Below are 10283 nucleotides of genomic sequence, written 5' to 3'. Positions count from 1 at the left end.
CCCAAAAAAAATGATAATGAGTATAACTGCATATCGTAGGAATGGATACATGGATAAAAATAATGAAAGAAAGTGAATCAGTTCTTCTGAACTGTCCACACCACACCCACAACAAGAAGGAGGGTGATAGAAATAAGCTAACGAAAGATTCTTTTAAGTAGTTACTGAACTTTTTCAAGATCAAAGATGATGCTCACAGAAACAAAAGTTAGTTATTTTAAACTAAAATTTCACCCATTTATTTAATGCTATATTTTCAGATGCTTATTTTGCATGACTATTGCCTACAAATGTTTTCCATTTCAACTGTTGAAATCACTAAAAACTGATTTGTGTTTCTCTTTTACCAAATATTTCATATTCTGCTTATTTCAGGGCGTTTTACAAGCATACAATAGGAACAGTACTTTGAACCATATGATAACTCGAATTCGCAGAGACCCACAAACCTTTGAGCGGTATGCAATTTTATTATAATTAATATATACCATTATGTGATAGGTTAGTTTTATCCTACCAATGCATTGCGCATATTCGGTACACTGAGTCTTCAGGAGTTCAATGCGTGTCGGCGGTGCACTCGCACATTGTCCATCACCACCACTGGCCTTAAGTGAGCACTGGCTATGTCAAGCTCAGCTACAACTATCCCATCCAGTATGAGAGGAACTGCAGGATCAGAGCAATAGTTTGTATGCTCACTCAATAGAGTGGTGGTACTAGGCTGCCTCTGAGCAATAATGGCTGGATACCTCTAAGCCAGAAGTGTAGGGAGACCCGAGTTATTTTCCAAAAGTGTCTCAACCTCAAGGCACATGTTTTAGCTTGGTGCCTGCCATCCATGCAGCAAGCTGTGACAGCACCAGTGGAATTGCCATTCTGGGACATTGCTACAGAGTCATCCTGTTCAACTTGTTCAAAGAGATTGAGACAAAAAGAATCACTTGCATATGACTTGACTTGCCATTTGGAGTGACATGCTTAGTAAAGAAGCTACCATACTACAATCTATTGAGTCTCTTCACACAAATGGCACAATCTTCTGAAGAGAGAAAGGAAAATAGGTGCAGACATGGTTGTGTAGTAAGAAGTTTGCTTCCCAACCACTTAGTTCCTCACTGCATAGCATTATGGGCCAGTGTCCTCTACTATAGCCTCGGATCAACCAAAGCTTTGTGAGTGCATTTGGTTGACAGAAGCTGAAAGAAACCCGTCATATATATATGTGTGTGTTTGTCTCCTGCCTCTGCTTGACAACCAGTGTTGGTGTGTTTTCATCCCTGTAACTTAGCGGCTCAGCAAAAGAGACTGGTAGAATAAGTACCAGGTTTAAAAAACAAAAATAACTACTGAGATCAATTTGTTCAACTATAATTTTTCAAGGTGGTGCCCTAGCATGGTGACTAACTTGAAGGGTTGTCATATGCCCTTCATGTTAGTCAGACATAAGTCAAAATCTTAGATTCTAGATTCTAATATGTCTAATTAAACAAACGATATTGTACCCCATGTATGTCATGATTCTCTCCTGCCATCATTTGTATCATTAATCTATGCATTGTCATAATTTATACCATTAATCTCTCCCCTCTCATTATTTATCTCATTATTCTCTCCAGTCATCAGTTATGTATATAGCTTAGATTTAAAGTTATCTGATGCAACTATTTCATACATAGAATATTAATTAATAGTTTTAATCATGAATCTGCTTCTTTTGTCAAAAATATTATTCTCAAACTGTGTGTGAGACAAATTCTATTGCACTGGTTCTTCCTATAGCTCGCTAGCTCAAGTTTAGTTAACTGTCTTGTTTATTGCAAATTGTTTTCAGTTTATATTATTATAGTACTTAAATATACACCACTTTTAAATATTTGATAAAGATCTTTAAAACACAGATTACCAAGCCAGACCAACCTACTCTACTCCAAGGCTATAATTCATGTTTTTGTTGTTTTTCCTTAATTCTGTAAATAGTAACTGGTTATTGTATGTGATCAGCATTTCTGTTGATCAGTTACTAACATTGTATGATTCAATGGTGTTACACTTAGCATTACTTAATGTTTAAACCCACCATAATAGCTTCCAGCAAAACTATATTTGTTTTTCAATAATACTCTCAAAAGACAGGATTATTGTTTATGCTGTTACTTTTGACATTTAATTAATTATTGATGCACATAGCCAATATAAATAGTCTATTTTAATTATGGGAATAGTTTTCACCTAGTTACTAATTTTATCATTAACTTTACATGAGTATTTTTTTTTAATTATATTTTTTTAAAATTTGTTTTTTAAAAATTTATTTTATTAATAGATTAACTGCAAAGATTTTAGTGTGCTGCCTTTGGTTTGTGTTTTATTTAATGTTATTTAAGACAGTATTGAATATTAAGCTAAAAATAATTCTTTAATTCTGTGAGTTACTAGCATTCTACGTATTTTTTCCCTTTTTCTCCTCCCATGTCGTGTAGCTATGGCTACTCTTTAATTTGTCCTAATATTTTTTTTTTGAATTTTATTTTAATATATACACATCTCGTGTTTGTGTACATATGTGTGTGTTTCAGTATCATCATTTTCCAGTTGCTTTTCCATGCTTTCATAGTTTGGGCAAGGTCTTCATTAACACAGCATCCCATCATTTGTCACAATCATTTGTTATCTGCTTTGTGAACTTGTTGTGATCAGCTTTCCCCATATGTTAGTCTGCCTTCCTCAGTCTTCTGTTTCTGCAGAATCTTTTCACTTGCTTTGCTTAATATTTCTTTACCTAAATGTCATTCTTTGTATGCATCAGATACTCATGCCAGCACAGTTTTGTCTCTTGCAAGCAACATCTGATTGTTCTTATACTCAGTTCTTTTCTCAGCTCATTTGTGCTCCTCTGTTTGTGCACTAACATTAGATATCCTACAGAGCATATTCAATGTCCTTGTTTTGTTACCATGCAAATTCACACTTCTTACACTCTGTCTGTGTGTGTTGTCTTCATTACTTTCTGATAAAACTGCTATACTTTCTTTTAATCTACAATATTTACAGAATCGGTTATGATTTATTTCCTGTTGTAGGTATCAACATAACAGGGATTTAGTTTCATTCTTAAATATATTTACGGATACTAGAAGAGAACTACCTCAAGGCTGGGAAATGAAGATTGACCGATCAAGGAAAGTAAGTATCTCAGTTCTTTATTTTTCATACATTGTAATAGGACTTGAACCCACTACCCATACATCATTGTCAGCACACACTTTGTAATTTTCTATTTGACTATTAAGTTAAAGTAGGGGATATATATGTTTCCAAGGTTTTTGAAACTTGTTAACCTTTGCAAAAAGATTATCATCTAATTACTTCTGATAATTACTTTGCTTGACACCATCATAAGAATATTTTCTGGTAGCAAGAACATAAAATTCTTTTTTTTCTTTTTTTAGCCCTTTAGCATTCAGATTACTTAGTCAAATGTAAAGATTATTTATTCACAATGTTTTGAATTAATCATGTATTTGTCTCATCTTTGAGATTTCGATGATGTGGTTGTTTATTTTTAGAATGATATTTTAGGGTCGGTGTGAGGTGCCAAATCTGGCCAGTTTGAACATAAAACAAAATGAATATTTGCACCTGATACTGTCAGTTTAAATGCTAAATAGTTAACCATCATACATCATTATAATAGTTTGGATTTTTTAAGTGTAAATGGTATACAGCTTTTAATTTTGTTAATTAGAAAATATCATTAGCTCTGAAAGGTATTAGCTATGAAAATATCAGACCTTCCAAATCTATACTAACTGATGCTCCAAAAAGGAGAATAGACATTGTTATTTTAAATATTTGCGTTTGTTTTAACTCCTCCAAAACAGTGGTGATGATTATGATGACAATTACATCTGTTACCATTTCTGAAGATAAATCTTTTGCTTTATTTCAATAAATGATTTCCAAGTCAAAAGAGTTAACTAAGATTTTAAGAAGAATTCCCAACTGTCTGTATTCAGATTACAAGTAAATTTATAATTTCAGATTAGTGAATGCTGTTATTTCCGTTATTGCATGTTTTACTAAAAACTTAAAAATCAAAGGTTAATATTTTGTTCCCATCCGAAAAATAAGCAAAAAATGTTAATGAAACTGCTAGCATTTTATTATTTGTTGATAACACTGGGCAACAAAAATTTTTTTTTTATCATGCTATTTAAACTTTTTCAGCTGATTTAGGGTAATTTTAGGGTGCTGAATCCAAATCTGACATCAGTTTACAGACAGCACATGTAGTTTTTTAGTTATTTACAGCATCAGATTTTCCAACCAATTGATAATATTGACAAAGTAATAGGCTATTTGCTTTCGATTTTCATTCATATACTCATCACTGAAACAAAAATAAGTGCTGATAGAGGGAAATGTAGGCTCCCTGTTAAATTAACCATATAAGATGAGAATTTATTTTACTTTGTTATCACTGTAATTATAAAGTTCTCCTCACAGTAGGCTATTGATATTAGGTTCTAGTAAGTCACTCAGACTCCCTTTTCTAGATAACAGCTAGTGCTGTTAAAACAAAATACATTAAATAAGAGAGCCAGGTTATATGAAAAGTAGTTTAGTAGTAAGTTTAGTTATTTATTAAAATTATCAGTGTTTGAAATTTAGAGATGGAAAAATTGTTTTGTGATAGCTATAGCTTCAGTACATTCTATAATAATTTCAATGATTTTTTTTTTTTTTTTTTTTTTTTGAGAAATATATTTTGATGTTTTACAGTAACATTTACAGTTGATTAATTTTATAGTTTAGTTTACTGATAGGCTTCCTTGAGTGTTGATTTAGGTTACTACTGTATGTATTTATGATAAGCAGCAAAGTTTGTGTTAATCATCCGGACAGCTTTTGTTACGTGTTTGGAAAATTTGCACCAAAAGATCAGAGAAATAAGCTTACAAAGAAATTTTTAAATGCTTACAAGCTTTACTTTGGATGCAAAGTTGGGGACCAAGATAAACTGTGGGCACCTCATGTTTGTTGCAAAAACTGCTACATAACACTAATGCAATGGCTGAATTGTAAACAGAAAAGTATGCCATTTGCAGTACCAATGATATGGCGCGAACCAACAAACCACTATACCGATTGTTATTTCTGCTTAACTAACATCACAGGTTTCTCTAAGACAAACAAATCCAAGATTGTTTTATCCAGATTGCCCTTCAGCTTTAAAACCAGTTTCACATGCTGCTGAAAATATTCCAATTCCAGAACCTCCTTCATCTTATGACAAAGACAGTTTAAGTGAAGAAAGTACTGCATTTACTTCAATTGAAGGTGTGCCAAGTGATACAGCAAATCACTGTGATGATCCAGGATCTTCAAAAAAAAGTTCATTTATTAAGACAACTTGAGTTAAATGATTTAGTTAGAGACTTGGGTTTAACAAAAGAAAAGTCAGAACTACTGGGCTCCAGGTTGAAACAATGGAATCTTTTACATGATGGTGTAGAAATGCTCATATTTTCGAAAATGGTATACAGAATTGCATGAATTTTTTACGGAGAAAGATGGTATTTGTTTTTGTTGTGATGTTGAAGGACTCCTACGTGAGATGGGGTACAGCCATAATCCTGAAGAATAGGGACTCTTCATAAATTCCAGCAAAGAAAGCCTAAAAGAAGTTTTGTTGCATAATGGCAATCAAAAACCTTCAATACCACTAGCACTTGCTGTAGGATTAACAGAAACTTATGAATCAATGGATAAAATTTTGCACTTGATTAAATATTCTGAGCACAAGTGGAATATATGTGGGGACTTTGGGTTGCAAATGGGGTATACAAAGCATCAGAGCTTTTTGTTCCTTTGGAACAGCAGAGATGACAAGCATCACTGATCAAAAAGAGTGGCCAAAGAGAAGTGATTTCACTCCAGGGAGATACAACATTATATATATTTCTTTGGTTGACTCTCAGAAAATTTACCTTCCTCTCTTACACATTAAACTTGGCTTGTTTAAGAATTTTGTTAAGGCCATAAATGAAGGCAGTGAAGGATTCAAATATTTCATTGAAAAATTTATTTCTTGCAAGAGTGAAACTAAGATCAAAGCTGGTGATTTTAATGGACCAGAAATTCACACACTAATTTGCAATGAGCGTTTTCAAGAAAAATTATGCCCAGTAGAGGAAACTGCTTGGGAAAAGTTTGTTGTAAAAAAATATTTTGGGAAATGAAAAGTCATCTAACTACATTGCAATTGTGAACGATTTTTTGAAAGCTTATAAGCAACTTGGAGCAAGAATGTCTCTAAAAATTCATTTTCTCCACTCATATCTTGACTTTTTTCTTCCTAATATTTGTGATGTAAGCGATGAGCACAGCGAACGATTTCATCAAGAAATCAGAAAGCTAGAAAGCTGCTACAGTGGCAGACTTACACCAAACATGCTGACAGACTACTGCTGGATTTTAAAATGAGAAATGGACATGCAACATAAGCGTAAAAGAAGATGCTGAAGCTATTTTTGAAAAACATAAAATTAATAATATTCACTCTACACTTTTGTTTTGTGTTTTATTGGGTTTTAGAGCTACTTGTCCACCTAGTTCCTATTGTTCTTATACCAAATAATGGTAATTTACACTTAACATAACATTCATTTTATTTGTCTTGAATTTTCACATTATTGTAATCTTGATAGCAGTATAATAATGATAGCGCAAAAATGTGACATGCTAGAGCAAAAATGATTGCAGATTCGGAATCACCACTCCCAAATTACCTATGAGCTCCATTTCATCTAATAGCAGAAATTTTCATTGCCTAGTGTAATCTGAAGATGTTAGAGATGTAGACAGCAATTAAACAGATTGAATTTGATGACTTCTTATAAAATGACAAAAACTTAACAGTAACAGCATAAGTGAGACCTTTCCATGTCAAAACTATATAATTATTAAGTACTTATTTACAGAAGTAGAGCTGGGTTTCATGGTGTGGGGGTTTTTTTTGGGAGGGGGGGAACTGTAGTTAAAAATTTCCTCAGCCTCTCACTCAAGAGTGCAGTTTTAACTTAACAATCTCTAGAACTATGTAAATTTTATCAAGTTAAGCACAGTAGCCAGTGCTATACTAGTCAGTGAATTATTTTACTGTTAGCATTTAACTGTAGATAGAGTTCTCTGAAAGTGGAATTGGTTAGACTGAAATTGTAATGTCTTACACAGGAACATAATTAGATTTGACTTGAGTACATTAGTTTATTATTTAGATACATAAACAAATGCTACTCATAGAATTTTGTTTGAGAAACTGACACCATATCCATCTAACATGTCTTCCTTATAATACTGTATTATAGAGCCAAAGGAAAGTGTATTTATGTTTTACACATCACCAGCATGTATATTTACATTTTGTTTGAGACATCTGAATTGATAAAAATATTACTTCAATCCCCCACACAAGTTAATCTATGTGTCCATCTATTAATGAATGGATATAGATAGAGACAGGCACACTTCAGAACCACATGGTTAGGAGTTCAGTCCCAATGTGTGAGAGTTGTAGGTTAACATTCTATACTACAGTTGTAAATCAGCCAAATACTTTGTGAGTGAAATTGGTAAAGAGAAACTAAAAGAAGCCTGCTGTGTGCCTATATGTCTTTATATTTGTACACAACATCAAAATATCACATAGCTAACTTACCTTGATTCAACTAATATTTATGGTAATGCTCCTACTTCATTGATTCACCCACCCACTCAGTTATTTCAACCAATCACTCATTTCTTAACTAATGTATAATTTAATCTATAATTAATGCATTTAATTAATTTCTGTTAATTATCTAGAATTGATTACAGAAACAGGCACTAATTTATTCTGTGCATTCATTCTAATGATATCTCCCCTTCCCCCACACCACCCTTATTGATTTTAATTCCTTTCAGATTTCATCTCTGTATCAACTCTTCTCTATATAACTGCTCTGTGATTGTCATAGCGAACTGCCTTCTCTTTGTAATTTTGTATCTAACAAATTCATTTCTCTCTTCATTCATTGTACATGTGTTCAATAAACTTGATGACCTCTTGGCCTATCAGGGACAGCAACACCAGCTTTATACTAAAGCTTTGATTTATACTAAATCAAAGAAAGTAATCTTACATGTCCCTTATTTATCTTGTCCATCTACAGAACAATATTGGATGGGATAGACTCTGTTTATAACTCTGATATTTTGCAATGAAATATCCCTCAGTATATTTAGAAATTCTTAAAATATAAACAGCATAACTTTCAGAGGTCTGATGACACAGCAAGCAGTACTCTATTATTGCTTGGGTTTACATAATTTTTATATGTACAAACCAATGTGTATTTAATGGATGAAATGGTTCACTGGCTACTGAAACAACTGTAACCTCTAATAAATTTATGTAACACTGTCTTCATTCTTTTGTCTGTTCACTATTCAATGTAAATATATTTATAAATATATTCTGAAGTCCACCATTTCATCAATTGCAGCAGCTTCCAAGCTTCACCACTAATTCAATTCTCAACTAAATTACAAACTGTTAATAGCCTCAGCTACACTTTGAGATTTGGTTCAGTAGCAAAAAAGTTACACCAAAGTATCTGCAACCTCAAGGGGGGCAGTAAGGCAGATATTCATCTTCAATTAACATAAATTTTTTAATTTCAAATTAAAAGTATACCTTTCTTAGGCTTAAATGATAAAAAAATGCATGAGGAATTCAGAATCGTTAGTCGCATTGAACAAAAATTTGTAGAAAAGGAGTTATGAAGTAAAATGTTATGAAATTTCATGTCAGTAAGTAAGGGAGTAATGCTTAAGCAATAAGAATAAAGAATATATTTCTGAAATGAATGTTTACTTTCTAAGGCAGCGAGCTGGCAGAAATGTTAGTGTGCCAGGCGAAATGCTTAATGGTATTTCGTCTGTCTTTATGTTTTTGAGTTCAAATTTCGCCAAGGTCGACTTTGACATACAGATTATTTAATTAATTTTTTCTAACTAAACACTTTCAAACTTCCGATACTGGTAGAATATGTCACATAGTACAGGGTTTACACTCTTAACATTTTTGAAAACATTTCATATTTTAGAAGTGGTATTTCATCTGTCTTTACATTCTGAGTTCAAATTCCATTGAGGTTGACTTTGCCTTTCATCCATTTCGAATCTCTTCAATTGGATGTACAGATTATTTCATTAATTTTTTTTAACTGAACACTTTCAAACTTCTGATACTGGTAGAATGTGTCACTTAGAACAGGGTTTACTCATAACATTTTTGACAAAATTTTGTATTTTAGAAGTTATTTCGTCAGGAGTTACAGAGTGACAATGGCCAAATTCATGTTTGATAAGTGCCAATACACGAAACTCTCAGCTTTTGTCTTACTCTCTAACTTCTGCTAATGATATATATACATATTACAGATATGCGTAAAAAAAATCTCATCACACAATCGAACCAATGAAGGAGCCTCTACCTGGTTGCTCGACACGCTAAAAGTAGCAGCCAAAGTATCCCCCTACCTAAATCACATGCCCATTGTATGTGATGTCCTAGATTATCCCTAAAAATATGATTTGCTAAAGACTGGAATATCTTTGATGATACATTTACAGCAACAGGGTTTATTTGGAGCTAAATAACATTATGGTCAATTTCTACGATTTTCACTAAGAAAAAAGAAATTTGATTTTTTTGTGTGGAATCAAGTACCCTGACCTCCTAATATGCTGCAAATCCCTTATTTTGGTTCGGAAAAAATGAGGTGTGGTGGGGGCAATCCCAGAATCATTGGAAATTTTTTTTTCCGTTGAATGAATCTCCTAATATTGCAAAATTATGTTTCTCAAGGTGAGCCTGGTAACTAATGCTTTTGGAGTCTTGTTGTTTGTAACTTTTGGTAAGCCATGGTGCAACCAACAATATGGTAAAAATCCCTGCCATTAATTTGGTGTGGATGGGTAATATCAAATAATTCAATCACAATATATATTTAAATTAAACATGTAAAAATTGAAATATTATCATCACTTACATGGAAAAATTGAAATATTATCTTTCAGTATTTTATAAGGTAAAATCTTAAATTATTAATTGACACATTATTAATTATCTTATAACAGCAATGCCTGGAAAAGTCATGGATTACATGGAAAAATGCGAGCATGAAAAGTCATATTCTTAAGATTATAAACCTGGAAACGTACAGGACAAGTTA

The 10283-nt window shown here is 32.6% G+C and overlaps 1 protein-coding gene across 1 annotated transcript in view; it reads left to right on the top strand.

Moving 5' to 3' along the window:
* LOC106872160 (E3 ubiquitin-protein ligase HECW2) overlaps positions 1-10283 on the top strand; it is a 224671-nt gene that overhangs the window by 179745 nt on the left and 34643 nt on the right. Inside the window, exons 15-16 of the mRNA XM_052967651.1 lie at positions 376-458; positions 3084-3186. Coding sequence (XP_052823611.1) covers positions 376-458; positions 3084-3186 — 186 coding nt within the window. The remainder of the gene's footprint in view (positions 1-375; positions 459-3083; positions 3187-10283) is intronic.

This window comes from Octopus bimaculoides, chromosome 4, assembly GCF_001194135.2.
Source record: "Octopus bimaculoides isolate UCB-OBI-ISO-001 chromosome 4, ASM119413v2, whole genome shotgun sequence".
Lineage (NCBI taxonomy): Eukaryota > Metazoa > Mollusca > Cephalopoda > Octopoda > Octopodidae > Octopus > Octopus bimaculoides.
This window is presented reverse-complemented; position numbering and strand designations above follow the sequence as displayed.